Here is a 16748-nt window from a genome sequence, read left to right on the forward strand (position 1 = left end):
GAGATTTCAAACAATTAAAATAAATTGTTTTACAGTATTCTTTATCGATTTTACAGTGAGACTATCCAGATAAGCACTAAGTCATAATTTATAGCAGCCTTGCAAAATTTTAGTCACCCCAGGATGCATGATATTTTTGGGATCAATGTGTAATATATTGCTTTAACTATCAATCACCACTTACTGCTCTACATGATGCAAGAACTTGGAGGATCAAAGCTTGAGGAGCTCAAAAAATATCATGTGGTCAAATTATTGCTAAGAAAAAAATACTGTAGATTACTGCACATGCTCAGATGCAACATACTTTCTAAGCACTATATAACCAGAGCAGTATACACAATCCATATTTAAAAACAAACAAACAAACAAAAACCATCTCCCAGATCTGTACCACTTGCTGGAAAACTCTAGGACATAAGAATCAACAGCTTCTTCAGCAACAGATGCATAAAATATCACTGTCAAGATAGAAATGTTACCACAATTGTTACATACCCTCTAACTTTGGCCATTAAATCACCATCTGAGTCAATGAGTGTTTTCCAGGGAGCAATAAGGAAGTTACACTCAGTGCTAACTAAGAAGTGCCTTTAGATAAAAAGTAATTTTTGGCTCATAAAACACTGGATCATTAAACAGCTATGCTAACCACAGGCACAGAACACATGTTTTAAATATTTGCCAAAACAATTCTCATGTCTGTCAACAAATCACAAATTCTTAAAATCACATATTCTATAAAAATGTTTACTTACCTGTACAGTAACTGTTGCTCTTTGAGATGTGTTGTGCACATATACATTTCACTGAGGGTGCTTGTGTGCCTAGAGCACTCGAGTTGGAGACATTTCTCTCCAGTACCACTATGCAGTGCATGCTCTCCTCATGCTGTCAGCTGAGAGCATAAAAAGGTGTGTGGTTGCCACCTTCCTCTCAATTACTTTGCAGTGCTATATGTGATATCTGAAGCAGTGGGAAACGTGGGAGGGTCAGGGAATGTATATGTGCACAACACATCTCAAAAAACAAGACAGGTAAACCTTTTTCCCCCCTTCAAGTGATTGTGCACATATACATTCCACTGCAGGTGACTCATCAGTTCCCTTACAATGGAGGGATCTTGGATCATCTGAACAGAGATTGTAACACTAAAGTTGGCATGATCACGAGTGGCTTAAGTGATGGTGTAATGAGAAAAAGAAGTAAGTACAGCTGACACAATCACTGCCTTGCAGATATCAACTATTGGAACATTGCTCAGAAAGATAACGAAGTGGACTGAGCCCAGGGCTGTTTTTCTTGGTGGAAGAGAGACTTAGCAAGATTGTAGCAGCGCTTACTGCAGTCAGAAATTCAGTGCGCAATTCACTGAGATGACACTGATAGAATTATGGGTCACTCATCATAGACTACAAAAAGCCTGGGGGTAGTCCTGAAGAATCTAGAGTTGTCCAGTTAGATTGCCAAAGCTCTACAAACATCCAAGGTCTGAAGCATTTTTTCATCTTTAGAAGAATGGGGTTTTGGAAAAACAAACAAACAAAAAACAGAAAATGAATATTTGATTCAGGTGAAAAGCTGACATTACCTCAGGCATAAACTTAGGGTGTGGCCTAAAAGAAATCTTGTCTTTATGGAAAACTCTGAAAGGAGGATCACCCAGGAGAGCCTGAAGTTCTGAAACCCTCCTAGCACAATTGATTGCCACCAGAAAAGCTGTTTTCGGATACAATAACAATAGTGAGGAGGAAGCCATAGGCTCAAAGGGGGGCCCTAGGAGTTTGGAGAGAACTCAATTGAGATCCCATACAGATGTGGGATCAGACACAGGTGGGTAAACTTTGAGAATATCTTTCAAGAGACTCAGAAAAAGAGAAGGTGAGAGAAAGTGGAAAACCCATCTACTGGTGGATGCAGTACAGAAAACAGAAGTCACATGAACCCTCATGGAACTAATGGAAAGGCATGATGATTTCAGGTGCAACAGATACCTCAGTGTGACACTACGGCCCATATTCTTCATAGAGGTATCGTTGTGATATGAATATGGCCGAAGATGTTTTACGCAAGATGGGTGCTGTGAGGTATCACTGGAAAGGTTATGATTTACTGAATGTGATTATCCTATTTGTATGCATGTATCATTTCTGTATCTGAAGTTAGAAATATTGACTACGTATCAATTGCAAAAGCGCTTGCACCTGGGAAACGCCCATCAGACAGTAGGCAGTCAGCCTAGATGGGCCATTAGGCAGGACAACAGGACTTTGAAGATACTAATCTCCCTCCTTTCTGAGACAGTGCTTTGACACTGCAGGGTCATGTGATCATGTCACCTGGTACTGGACTCCATCTTGGCCTGCTAGTATTTTTCCACAAACGGGATGGAGACCAAACTGGGCAACGAAGGATTCCTGCCATATGTAAATCATATTTAAGGCAGGGAAGCATGTTAAATCAGGGCTCGGTCTTCACTGAATCCCATCCCCGCCCAGAATGACTGCTGGAAGATCTAAGAAACAAGGACTGAGGGAGGGAGAAGAGCTGAGCCCGGGCTGGAAAAGGTATCTGACCTGTGAAAGAAAAACCTAAAACAACAGCATTTAGGGTGAGAAATTACTACTTGTAATCAGTTTCTTTAGTGTACTGAGCTTAGTTTGCACGTGTTTTTTATTTGCTCAGTAATCTGCTTTTATCTGTTTGCTAACCCATAACATCACTTAAAATCTATCCTTTGTAGTTAATAAACTTGTTTTGTTTTCTTTAAACCAGTTTGTGCGATTCATAACAGGGCATGGAGTGGGGGAGGGAGGAGAGAACAAAAAGCTGTGCATATCTTCCTCCACATTGAGGGAGGGGTATGCAGTGAAAGACAATACAATTTTGGGTTTACACTCCAGAGGGGGTGTGCACTTGAGTGCTGGGCAACTCCCGAGTGGAATCTTCCCACACAGAGCTGATTTCAGTATCTGTGTCTTTCTGCAACTGGGTGTGTGTGTGTGTGTGTGCACGCATGTGCGCGCTGGAGGAGGCTTGAGGGCCCTGGCTCAGTAGGACAGGGTGCTGGGACTTCCCTATAGGAAGACTAGTCCTGTAGTTTAGGTTTTGTAGCAATAAAGACCTGCAAGGTGATCTAAAGGATCTCGAAGGTGAGACAGGTTCCTCCCTTTCTGAGTGTGAAGAAGAAATGTAAGCCTCCTCAAAATAGGGAGAAGCAGTTCCTGTTGGGATTCTATGTGGCCTGGGTTTTTGGAGACACATTAGGATCCAAAGGAAGTGAGGATTGGGGTGTGCGGAAAGCCAACGAAGTGATCAGTGCTGGCATAATTGGGTCAGAAAGATGACTAACAACGAGGAAACAGAATGTTCATTGACAGTGCTGGTGGAACCAAAACACTCTGAATCTACTGAAGGGAGGAAGAAGGATTCAGCATGGGTGAAGACACTGGTCTCAACAGCACCAAAGGAGCCAGAGTCAATGGTGCTGCCTCAGACGGGACTCATGAGTGCTTGGATTTGTGAAGCCTTGAACCAATACCAGAGGATTTACCAGAAGATTTTCTGGGAGCAGACCGAGCTGTAGTGGTCTTGTCTGGGTCAGAATGCTTGGAAAAAACTTTTAAGCTGACAGAGAAGATGAAGCGTGACATTTGTCACCAGGCTTGTGCTTCAAATCAGAAGCAGTGTGTGTGAGGTGGACTTCTGGTTGATTTTGAGATCAGGGCCTGGCTCCAATGCAGGTTCCACTGCCTCTTTCATGAGATGAACTTTAAGATGAAAGTCCTAGTGGGAAAGGAAATACAAATAGGATATTTGTCTCTCACATGGCCCTCACCTAGATAAATCAAACAGCTCTTGTGCCTATTTGTGACAGGGGGGAAAGCCTTCCTATGGCACACTGCTTAAAACCGGGGGAGTTTTTTCATAATAAATCCTCCAGTTAACTACTAAAAACAAAAACAAAAAAACTATTCTTCAAGAGGTGGATTTAATTCTGCCCTTTTGAGCCTTTGGTTTTGCCTGGAATTGAAGTATCATTTCTCCAAATGCTTTAGTGTAGGGGACAATGACATTGGGGTATTCTACAGGGCTTTGCAGGCTCCAGGGGAGCCTCATTTATCAGGAGTTAATCCCCCTGGAGCTGATGGTTGGAGAATATCCATCAGTACGTGTGTATTTTCCTGCAGGAATTCCTCCTGGTAGTTGCCATATGCCTCAAGAGGTCTTGATGCACCTTAAAGTACTTGGGCACTGAGGGAGAGGAAGATTTAGGCACAGTATAGTCACCAGAGTAGAGGGAGAGGAAGATTTAGGCACAGTATAGTCACCAGAGTGGATGAGGAGGGGGTTTGCACCACATGATCCATTGGGAAAATCCCCATAAGTCCAAGTGGAAGGTACTCAGTGATTACTTGAGCTGACACGGTGTGGGAGTCGGGGTCACTGTTGGGACCAGTGATCTTACTCTGGAGTGGGTCGAGAAGCAGGACGTCAGGGACCAAGAAGCATCCCAGGGATTCCAAGGAGGCCACAGGGCTTATGGATAAGGCATGAATGGCTCTTGTCCCAACTGTGCGACAGATACCAATTTCGGCACCGAGAGCGATCCGAGGATCTGGTGCTTATCGGACTAGGACGATGACCCTGACCTGGAACTTGAGGAAAACCAAAGTTCTCTTGCGACAGAAAGAGTCAGCCCTGATGGGGCAAACAACTACTCAGACTTGTCTGAAGCTCAATAAGGAGGTGGCATTAGTGCCGAAGAGAAGTGGCGAGTTGCACAAGAGGCACTGAATGAGACACACTCCCACCCCGTACCAGGAGAGGCATCAGCACCAAGGCTGGTATCAAAAACTCTATGATGGATCTGTCACCAAAACAATGACTTTGCTGAAGTATGCACCAGCATTGAGGAGGCCTTCAGTGCCAGGCCTAGCCTCAGCTCCAGTCTGCAGACCAGGTGGTGTGAGCTGCAGTGCTGATGGAGCTGTTGGCTTTGCAACACGGTCAGAAGGTGCCAATGGCACAACAGAGGATGATTCAGTAGAAGGCATAGTACTAGAGTACTCGTGAACAAGCAGGTAAGTCCAGGATCAAGAGGAAAAGCAGGTCTGATACCAAGCAGGTCTGATGCGGCCTCATATGCCGTCAGCATGGAGACGGTTGATGCTGATGCTGACATCACTGGTACCGGACTCAGCAAACACCAGAGTTGACAGTAAGGGTCCTCATTGCTCTCAGAGTGGTACCGAGGAGCGGTTGGACAGACCTGCTCCATCCTGCGTGCCGAATGAAGAATGGTACCAGTCAGCACTGCTCCTAGAAGAGTAAGAGGAGTCTCCCCAAGCCCTGGAATGGTCCTGACTCATTTTATGGGACCTCTTCTTCATCGCACCAGAGGAAGGTGAACAACTCCTCTTCCTCTTGGGGGAATATCAGAGTCCAAGCACGGGGTGGCATCGCTTCTGGGTCCGAAGGCAACTGCTGATCAGAGGGCTTAGGTGTCAAAGCAGGCCTCAAGGCCTGCTCCAGAAGGAGCTGCTTCAACCCCAAGTCTCTTCCCACCTGAGTCCTCTTGGGGAATGACTTGCACATGGAATACCTCTCCTCAATGTGTCCCTCACCAACACACAAGTAGCATCTTGTGTGGGAACTGTTGTTGGGGATAGCCACTATACACAATGGACAGTGCTTGAACCTTGATGAAAGCATCACAGGGCATCCAGTCATTCTACTACCACAAACTAAACCTAAGGTACTACTACTATGATATACAAGAAAAGTTCTCAGAAAACAGAGAGAAAGTGTGAGGTGAAGATGCCACACAGAGCTCTGACTCTAGCCACAGGCGGCGAGAAGGAACTGAGGGGGTCAGGGTGGCGCTGCCCTTGTACGGCCCAGGGAGGAGCTATGGTTGTAGGGCATGAGTGCTATCCCTATGGGTACTTCCAGACAAAGTTCTCCAGCTCTGGTGCACCCATACACCCACATGGAATACACAGCTGCATCTACTCAAATAACTAAATTAAGTTACTACCACTAAATATTAACTATATACACTAAAGTTCTGAAATCGGGCTACCCGAATCAAATGCTATAGGGAGCGCCAACTCTCACCACAGGCAATGAGAATGAACTGAGAGGGAGGCAACCACAACATCCCTGTTATGTCTTTGCTTGACAGCACTGGGGCACATGCCCCACCGATTGATACTGCAAGCAAAAGTCTCTGACTCAAGTGCACTGGGCACACAAACACTGGCAGTGGAATGTATATGAGCACAATCACTTCAAGGAGAATTAGCATATACTATCAAAGTGAGTGTTTCACAGTTAATTGTCTATCTACCAACAATAATAGGTTTCTATGCATCCTTTGGGTCCTCTCACATTTCTGTTCTGGCAAAGGAAACTTTTAGATGGAAAGTGTCACATGGCGGGAAGAGAAGCATTAGGATAAGGGGCTTAGTATAACTTCTGATGATTTAATGGAAATAGCACAGTAAAATCTGTGCATCTCTTTCAAATTTTACCCTATAGTGTCAGATCTCTAAATCAATTATTTTATTCAAGTATCATTTAACAGGTCTTAAACTATTAAAGCCAATATTTCATGTTATATCGGGTATCCTGCTTCTAGCAGGGCAAATAAAACATCTACCTCAACATGTCAAGACCTATTCCTTTCTTTGGACTGGCTCTACTCTCTGGCGTATTTCTCTTCCAGCAAAGGTCAAACCAAAGTCTGCTTAAAGAAGTGTAGTCATTTCACTAACTCTTGCAAGACAGTTTGGAACTGTGCAGTTTTGTGTGCCTCAAACCAATACACTTATCTGATTTAAAGCTTGTATTACTGAAACTGCACTTATAGCATAATGAACTGTGTTCACTATTGAGTTCCCAGTGCAACATCATCTATTATAACTGGATATCAAAATACAATCAGTAATTATTGTAATTCATGACCATATTATTTAGCCAAAACATTCTCATTGTATAGGCACTATTTGCATTGCACAAGATATGACAAGAAATTACATTACTACCAACATACGCAGAAGAATTGTAAGGTTTACACGCAGAAGGATGGCAATGTTAAAGAGCACATATATAAGAAACACAAACCACTAAGGATATGTCTACACAGCCCAGGGAAGTGAGCCTCCCAGCCTGGGTCGACAGACTCAGGCTAGTGGGGCTTGTGTTACCACTCTAAAAATAGACAGCGCTTCGAATTTACAGCTCAGGCTGGAGCTCAGGCTCAGAATCCCCCCACACCCTGGCTTCAGAATGTGAGCCACAACTTCACAGTGCCATCTACACAACTATTTTTAAAGCACTAACATGAGCCCTGCTACAGTTAAAACGTCTGTGTGCTCTAAGTACTATGGACCCTAAGAACCCATATTTTGTTCTTTATTCTTATTTGTTTTGACTATGTTCTTCAAAGACAGGAACCATGAATGAAGATTTGCATTGACTTCAGTGGATCAGGATTTCACCCCATGTCTTCACTACTGATCTAGTGAAGACCCGCTAAATCGATGGCAGAGCGCTCTCTGGTCAATCCTGGTACTCCAGCTCCCTGAAGATTAAGGCCTGTCGACCAGAGCGCATCTCCCATCCACGCAGCATAGTGAAAACACTGGAGTAGGTCGACCTAAGCTATGTCGACTCCAGCTACATTATTCACATAGTTGGAGTAGCGTAACTTAGGTCGACTTACCCCGGTAGTGAAGACATGCCCTTGTAGTCCTCCCTTTTCCCATCCTGTCCAGAAATAGTCATTACAGTCAGCATTATGGCTCTACCTCAAAACACCAAGGAGGTAAAGATCTCTCAATCAATGCCAGAATATAAATCAATTTCCCCACTTCATTTCCAGTGAGACACTTTCAAAGCAAAGGAATAAAGGAGATCAAAGAAAAAAAAAATCAAATGACACTTCCTGAGGGGGACACAGCCCAGATGCTGCCAAATCTCCTGGAAAAAAAATTGGGTCTGAAGACTCCACTTGCCAAGAACCACTATTTGTGATGAGCCAATCCAACAGCAGTCCAGTTTTCACACAAGTGCAAGCCATTGATACAAAGGTTTCCAGGGCTGAAGGAGGTTTATGGCACGGCTGCAAAGTCAACACTGTTGGAAATGAAGGGGGACAGAGACCTGGGAGAGACTAGCTGTGAAGTCCCTGCAGCTATGGATTTCTCCTTGATGCCCTTTTCTCCCTTTTCACACCCCATACCCTACCCCCGGCATCATCCACACTTCTTATTCTCTTGCAACTGGATTTCTTCTTTATGTTTAAGAGATGAAAGAGAAAAGATAGAATGGGAACCAAGAACTGAGTCTTTATGAGACTACACTAAATGCTTCCAGGACAAGAGGCCACCAAAAAAAAAAAAAAAAAAAAAAGTAGGTGTATTGCTTCTGATGTACTAACCTTGACTGACTTGTCTTTTGCTTTTTGCTTCTGGGAAACCACAACACTGTCTGTTCTTGCTCTTGCTAGGTAAATTGAGAGGATAGGGATACACAACAAAATTATTGTGTGGAGCAGTTGCTATTGTTATGTTAGGATGTTGATTGTGGATGGAGAGTTCAAAAGGTCATTCTTCACACAGCAAGGCAGATCTCAGATTGCTGCTCAGAACAGAAAACTACCTGGCTCCAACTAGGAGCAGGCTCTAAATTGCTGTAAACTTACTGTAAAGTTAATTATATATATATACACACACACACACACACACGTTTACACACAAGCTCTCCATTTGTTAATATGAACACCACCACACTGTTCAACATACTTATAAAATATTATAGTAAACTAATATTTACAAACACCACCACCAATTGATGCATTCGATTTGACTGGAAAGGAATTACTTCAAAACTACATAGCAGATTAGTGCAGTATTTAAAAAAATGTAAGGGCAGTAAAAAAGATCAATACAAACATAGTATAGCTCAAAATAAAGCTATTCTCAAAAGATGTCTAACACACACAAATGTGACCAAAGACTCCACTGACAATAAGCCAGGAAACATTTATGCTCCAAATTCTGAATCAAAATAGTTTATAGCTACCTATTTTAGTGGAGGGAAATCCCAATGTTTGACGACTGTGGAAAAGCAAACATGAGGAACTTCATTCTTTTTCAACCAGATGTTTGTTTATGGTACATTTATAAAATATAATACATTTAAAACAGTGACAACCCATATGAGCCCAAGAAAAACAAAATTATGAGTTGTCCAATTGCCACTAGATGGCAGAATATCATCAAGTACCTGCATGAGTAGTATTTACTTCAGCTAAACTGCAGATTAAAAAAAAACATGTTAGGAAGTTAGTTCGGCTCATCTGAACAAACAAGAAGCTTCAATTTTTAAAAAGTGATTTATATAAACAGTATAATCATGCAAAAATCTAGAATTAAAGTTATCTGAAGGTCACACTCAACACTCTCACTCATAAGGTCCTAGGTCCATAATCCACATAACTATGAAAGAATCGAGTGTCGTTGAGCAGGTGGCACATATACACACTAGGTTTGGTGCTGTTCTCCCAGCAACTGCATTCCAAGGCAGAAGCATACTGCTGCAGTGCTAGAAGCTGCTATGGAAAGAGAGAGGAAGCGCTTAAAATAAGATAAAGGGTTGAGGATAGCTCAGGAAGGGTGTGGGCACAACAAACATGTCAGAAGCACAGTACATATTTCTTAATTTAAACAAGCTACCAAAACTGTTTAAAATGTTTTAAATTGCTGAACATAGCCTGGATACAAAATTTTAAATTTCAGTGTGATGCAGTTTAGAAGTTGATACGGTAACAGGATTGAATTTAGCAATTTAGAATTTATAATAGAAACATCAATTGATTTCAGTATCACTTAAAAGTAGCATAGACCCATGTTGCTATAAATGAAAACTAGTAATTTAATTAAATAGAAAAATATACAGACTTTATATGTTATTTGAAAAACCTAAAGAGGAAAGAATTAGAGTATGTAACACTATGTCTATTCAGAAACAACAAGGAGTCTGGTGGCACCTTAAAGACTAACAGATTTATTTGGGCATAAGCTTTCGTGAGTAAAAACCTCACTTCTTCGGATGCATAGAGTGAAAGTTACAGATGCAGGCATTATATACTGACACATGGAGAGCAGGGAGTTACTTCGCAAGTGGAGAACCAGTGTTGACAGGGCCAATTCAATCAGGGTGGATGTAGTTCACTCCCAATAATCCTCGGAATTGACACCTCCTCATCTATTATTGGGAGTGGACTACATCCACCCTGATTGAATTGGCCCTGTCAACACTGGTTCTCCACTTGCGAAGTAACTCCCTGCTCTCCATGTGTCAGTATATAATGCCTGCATCTGTAACTTTCACTCTATGCATCCGAAGAAGTGAGGTTTTTACTCACGAAAGCTTATGCCCAAATAAATCTGTTAGTCTTTAAGGTGCCACTAGACTCCTTGTTGTTTTTGTAGATACAGACTAACACGGCTACCCCCTGATACTTGACACTATGTCTATTCAGGTAGTTTTAAAAAAAGAAGGATTTTTTTTTTAAGCTACAATGCTTGGGTTTTGGGGGCGGGGGGAGGAAGAAAGAACAGCAGAGAATTTGTTTAAGCAGAGTTCCCCACCTCCCTATCATAGCATATCTATCACTTACCATAAAACTTCTGGCAATTTCTCCAGACATGAGCCTGAAACATTGCCTATGTATGACTTTTCCTTTCCCTACCAATATTACCATTACCCTTCAGGAGGCTTGGAAAAACATGTAACACCTAAGAAGGCTTTGCAGCTTCTTAACCAAGCAAGCCCACAGAGGCTGCTTTCTGCTGTATAGGAATCTACCATGCAAACTCTTAATAAGCTACCCTGCACTATTCTTCAAGCTACAAGAGACCTTAGCACCAGAACCAATTATCCAGTGAGTTATTAATGCAAAAATCACAAATTAAAAACACAGCAATAACGATGTTTATCCATCAAATATGATGATGCAATTACTACAGGTACTTCAATAAAATTTCTTTTTTTTTTTTTTAAATGAAGTGAGGCATTACTTTGAAAAGTGCCTCTGAAAAAAATGTCATTATGAGTTCCAAATGTGTGTCTCTGAATACAAATCAAAACGTCCTCAGTTTACTAGTAAAATAAACTTTGCAACTGCCAGCCAGTCCTGTAAACTCAGCCTGTGAGCTAAAACGTGATAGCTTCTTTCTGGCACGTGCTTCAGTAGTGCTAACCAGTAGGATTCTCCAGGGAAAATTCTTCCCTCAGTTGCATCTGTGCAACCCCATTGCCTTAAGTGGGGCATTTTTCAAAGAACCACCACACTTGAACATTCTTTTGGCTTATGATTTGTTAGATTTAAGAAACGTTTCATTAAATATATTACTAAAACATACAAGATAACTTTCCCTAACTTCGTGCATAGTACATTTACAATAGAATTAACAGAACACCCCCCCGCCCCCAAAAAGCAATATGATATGCACAGAAATTAAAAGGTTAAAACAACATGGTAGTTTTCAACTAACAGGAGTATAAAAAATGTTGAGCTTGGTAGTTTCAGCTTTATTTATTTATTCTGTAGTCATGCAACTGATAACTACTGAGGAACCTATTTTCAGACCAAAAAATTGCAAATGGCTTTGTTATAAAGGTTTAACTTGTTCAGGAAAGTGGTTACTTATGCACACAAAATTGCTACTTTAATATTAATTTTAAAATTCTTATCCATCTATAAACACTTTACTAGACATATGAATTTGTAGCATATAGTGTTATAATAAGTAGAAGATTTAAAAAATTCAGAGTGAAGAAGGCACAGCAAGGCTGTCACTGTTCCAGTTATGGCCAATTACGAAGAATCAAATGGATACTTTTCATCCAATCTCTAGCACCACCAGTTTATTTTTAAATTTTTATTTCAATACAAATATTAAAACAATTCACTTCTCTAAAAAACGATATAACTTAGACTAGCCCATTAAGATCTAAATTGTAAGATTTCAGTTTGTTTAAAAACAACCCACAATCTCATAAGTCATGTCTTTCAATTTTGATTTAATAATCTAATTTAGTGAGAATCATTGGGAAGTCCATTAAGAAATTCCATTCCTTGCTCCCCACTTCCTTTGAAAACAAGTATGGGTAAATAATAGCACCATAGTTTTCCAATGACACTGACTCAAAACATTATTCATATAACAGAAAACAATTTGCATAGTTTTGGATAACAATGGATACAGATGATGTTCCATTTATTTGGATAAGATTATATAGGAAATTGCACTTGGAGGATACTTTCTGGCAGCAGTCAAGTGGTTAAATTTTAGGAATACAACTTTTATGGTCTTTGTAGTTACACTTGAATTTCATAGCTTTAAAATGAGGAAGAAGGAATAATTTTTCAGCTGTATTTAGCCAGGATTTGAAAGCAGTCACTTACTTGTCCTTAACACACATTCAAGCAGAGAAGACTTTTCAGTGGACCATCAGGACCAGTAATCATTGTAAATCACCTCCTGGGGAAAAAAAAACTATGCATAAATATTGCTTTTTTTTATTTTATAGTTAATATTAAAGTTAAACATGAAGTGTTTAAAATTTTAAAACACCTTTTACTTATTCTAATCTGGAGATTTCCAGTTTGAAACCTGCTTCACAGCTGTTGCCATTCTTTACTGTAATTGTTGGACAAGATCACATTGTAATTGGAACATTTAATTTTGCAATTCCAAAGTTTATGTTGCATCTTTAATAGTACATTAAGATAAGTTATGTTTTATTTTTTCTCCTTTACATTTTTTAAAAAGGAAAAGAAAGAAGCCATCTGGGATGCTCTCTTCATTACTCCATAGGTTTTCGACCCTACCACTTACTAGAGACACAAAATAACAAAGCGATGTTACAACTGTTTATAACTACATCATTTTATAAGTGTATTCAATTCTCGTACATAGGAAGATCTAGCCACTTGTGAAGTTTGTAATTTTAAAAGTTCATCCTTTTGAATTATCAGTGTACAAAAGAACTATTAAATTCCTTTTAAAGTTGAAACATTTTCTTTTCCTTCGTTCAGAAAAGATAATTACTACAGCCGGTTTTTTAGTTTTAATTCTCCTTCAAAACACACATCCAAGACTAAGCATGGAAAGTTCCAGGTCAAAATGAGAATTTTTGTAACGTTATGACCAGCCAGTAAAAACTGAGCATACAGACACATCTTCCCTGTACATGAGCACACTGCCTTGTGCATCATGCAAGAACAGCAAACTATTTTCAAAGCAGAAGGAAAAAGTGTACACTGTCAAGTTCCTACTGCCTAGTTTTCCTGTGAAGTTCTGAGAATAAATAATCCATTTTGTGGTGCATATTGTACAAGGTATGATTAAGTGTACTAATTAGTGAGCATTTCTGGTTCTCTATTCAGAATTACAGTAACTTAAGGAAAAGTTTCAAACAACAGCTGCATGATTGAATTGATTTATTGAAAACTGCTTGAAGCACTATGTAAAGCAGAGGCTGTTCAAGCTAATTAGAAAAATAAATTGCTCTTGGGAAATATTTATGAGGCATTCACATGTAAAAGTACACACTATAGTCCTATCCAAAATCAAGAGTTTCAAAATTGATACTTCTACTCAGACTACTTAGTAGATAATCACTAGTAGTCAGGTGAAGAGCTTTATCCAAGCAGATCATTTCTTAAGAAATTAAACTGAAGCCTTTCAGATCAACTGGGTGTGTATGAAGTCGTCTGCTGTTTTAACCACGTCTTTGACAATACTGACTATAGTTTTATTCATATGAACAGACTTACCAATTAGAGGGGTGATTGACAATGTGGTCACATAAGAATAAGCATTAGGAGTAAATTGTCTCCTAATTAAACACCTTTGTAATAGTGTTTTATGCTAAATCAACCTCCACTAATCACAAACTAGAATGAAGACCAAAAAAAAGTGAAAAAAAAATTCATAATACTGCTAAGCAAGATGCTCCATCAAAAACCCTTAATTACATTTGAACGTTACAGAAAATGAAGCCCTTCAGATGGGCATCTCAGTAAAAACTCAAATCAGCCTCATTACTTGACTATATTCAATCTTCAATGGCATCATTATTACCCCCAAAAAGGGCTACAGAGACCACTTATAGAAGTTCTCTACTGGAGAGACCGTATGAAGAAAATGAAAAGTGCAATTTACCTGCAGATAACCAAATAGGTTTGTCAAGACATCATTAACTATTTTAGAGATTAATATTAAAATTTCTAAATGTTAAGTCAAATTTTGGTTTTGTTAACTGATTGTGAAGTCACCATAGTCATCAATCTCAAATCAGTTTGGAAAACCAGTATCCTGCAATAACTGATGTTCTTGCAGGCAAATCCATGCAAGTACTGATACAGTTTGCCTAATCACCAAAAGAAATCCCGCTGAACATCTGAACCACTGACACGGACCGGACAGGGTGGACAGAGTCACTTACAAAAGAAGTCATCATTTTATGGAAGAGATTTGAGATCTCAAAAAATTTTCTAAAAAAATGAATAGTTTTGAAATGCTCAACTGCTCAGTCACATTAAGACAGCTAAAGTGTTAAATGCTTTGCACATATTAATTTTCCATTTAAGCAACTGTTACAATTACCATACAGCTGTTATGAGATTGAAAATGGAAAAACTGAACATGTATTAAGTAGTGGTCCACACTATGAAAAAGTTTGAAAACTGACACTTAAATTGCTTACAATTCATTCTAGATCATTTTAGATTAAATTTGAAGCTTTGGTGACTTTTGTTCATAAATGGTGTTCAGACAACAGGCCCAGCTATCACAAAACAAGTTAAAAGTTTAAGAGTAAACGGTGTATAGATTAACCAATTTTCAGTCGTTGTCTACCTACCATTCCCATTTTCAGCATATTCACAACATTAGTGATATGGGCCATTCAAGACAGAATATACAGATTTAGCAACATTTATGCTTCATTCACTAATTATAGTTTAAAAGAATTTAATACAGTCATCTATGAGCTATCTATTTCTGTGACTATGCCCCATCCTGTCTGTCGTTACTGATAACTAGGAAGAAATACACAGTTGATAGATGGGCTGAAAGAGAAAACAGTCACATAGCCCAAAGATTGGTTTAAGCTGACCAGGGCCGGCTCCAGGGTTTTGGCCGCCCCAAGCAGCCAAACAAAACAAAACAAAACCAACAAAAAAAGCCACGATCGCAATCGCGATCTGCGTCAGCAATTCGTCAGGAGGTCCTTCCCGCTGAGCAGGAGTGAGGGACGGTCAGCCGAATTGCCGCCGAACAGCTGGACGTGCCACCCCTCTCCGAAGTGGCCGCCCCAAGCACCTGCTTGGTAAGCTGGTGCCTGGAGCTGGCCCTGAAGCGGACTTCCGCGCTGCTGTGTTGCAAGTCTAGGTACAATAAAGAATATATTTTGATAAAATAGTCGTCATTTTTTGGTGGGGAAGCAGGTTTATAAATCCTGTTTGTAGGCAGAGGGTGCACTCTATGGAACATCAAATCCACTGCATCACAGAAAAGAATAAAAAAAAGAACCCCTATATATCAAAGTTTTTGGGCACAGCAACTTTGGCGGTATGCCTCAGGGTAAGTGACTGGTTTGGCTGTAGCATGAGTCTGTGCCTTCCAATTCTGCCCAAGTAGACTACGCACTAGAATGTAACCACATGACCAGTCTAAAAGGGAAGATGGAATATAGTTTCTGAAAGAAGTCTAGTGGTGCAGAATAACTACAGTTTTTGATAAATCCTACAGGAAGGTCTTTCCAGACTAAAAAGACTATATAGATTAGTATTTTTATTAATTTGCTCTGACCATAAATCTTACAGGACCACCTTCCTGGAATGACAACTTGGAATGGTCTTTACTAAGGTTAACTAAGGCACTGTACGTCCTACTCCATGGATAAGAGCTAGAGTAATGTAAAAAACAAACAGAAATGGAAATTTTGGTTGATAAACGAAACCAATATATAATCAAACTGAATATGGTAAAATATTACCACATATCAAAAGGGAGTGAGCACATTATAACTCAGGTCAGTATTACTCTATGTTTATGTGAAATATTTTTAGCTGATGTAATAAAGCTATTAAATATTGACTTCATCATTTCAGACTTTTCACTGAAACACATACCTTTCCTTTCACTAAAACCTGGCTATTCTGATGCTATTGAAAACCTACACTGTCACATCTTGCAAGATGTAATTCCATTATTCCTATCCTAAAACCAGAAGCTTCCTCTTCTGATCAGAGCAAGGCCATTGCATTGTGCACCATCTGAAAAGTTGCAAGTTTATTTCAAACTTGATGATCATCTAGTGTATTATTGTGCTTTATTACAGGCACTATAAAACTAAGCTAATTCCCACATGTAACAGGGTGGCTCGCCCCTGATTACAGAATGAGCCACAAATGGGAGAGATCAGGATTATTGTCCTATAAAGAACAGCAGGAGACCACAGTGAAGAGAAAGGGAGTGGGGACGGGGAAGCTCAGTAAGCTGTGGAAGGGTCTGCGAGAGCGAGCAAAGTTCTCCAAGCAGAGAGGCTTGGGAGCACAGGCACCGACTTTCCAAAGTGCCAGGGGGTGCTCAACCCCCGGCTCTGCCCCAGGCCCTGCCCCCACTCCACCCCTTCCTCAAAGGCCCCACCCTTGCCCCGCCTCT

The 16748-nt window shown here is 40.2% G+C and overlaps 1 protein-coding gene and 1 long non-coding RNA gene across 5 annotated transcripts in view; one reads left to right on the top strand and one right to left on the bottom strand.

The window, feature by feature from the left end:
- LOC128846511 (uncharacterized) overlaps positions 1 to 13026 on the top strand; it is a 28529-nt gene extending 15503 nt beyond the window's left edge. The window contains exon 3 of the long non-coding RNA XR_008446791.1: positions 12849 to 13026. This is a non-coding gene — a long non-coding RNA (uncharacterized LOC128846511). The remainder of the gene's footprint in view (positions 1 to 12848) is intronic.
- The window catches only part of NCOA3 (nuclear receptor coactivator 3), a 165318-nt gene that overhangs the window by 38787 nt on the left and 109783 nt on the right, over positions 1 to 16748 (bottom strand). For 2 of the 4 annotated variants that reach the window (XM_054045648.1, XM_054045647.1), the window contains exons 3-4: positions 12482 to 12557; positions 8447 to 8511 (exon numbers count right to left, since the gene is read on the bottom strand). In XM_054045648.1, coding sequence (XP_053901623.1) covers positions 8447 to 8511; positions 12482 to 12498 — 82 coding nt within the window. In that variant the 5' untranslated portion in view covers positions 12499 to 12557. The remainder of the gene's footprint in view (positions 1 to 8446; positions 8512 to 12481; positions 12558 to 16748) is intronic. The other 2 variants (XM_054045649.1, XM_054045650.1) reach the window with 1 other exon arrangement.

Source organism: Malaclemys terrapin, chromosome 12, assembly GCF_027887155.1.
Source record: "Malaclemys terrapin pileata isolate rMalTer1 chromosome 12, rMalTer1.hap1, whole genome shotgun sequence".
Taxonomy (NCBI): Eukaryota; Metazoa; Chordata; order Testudines; family Emydidae; genus Malaclemys; species Malaclemys terrapin.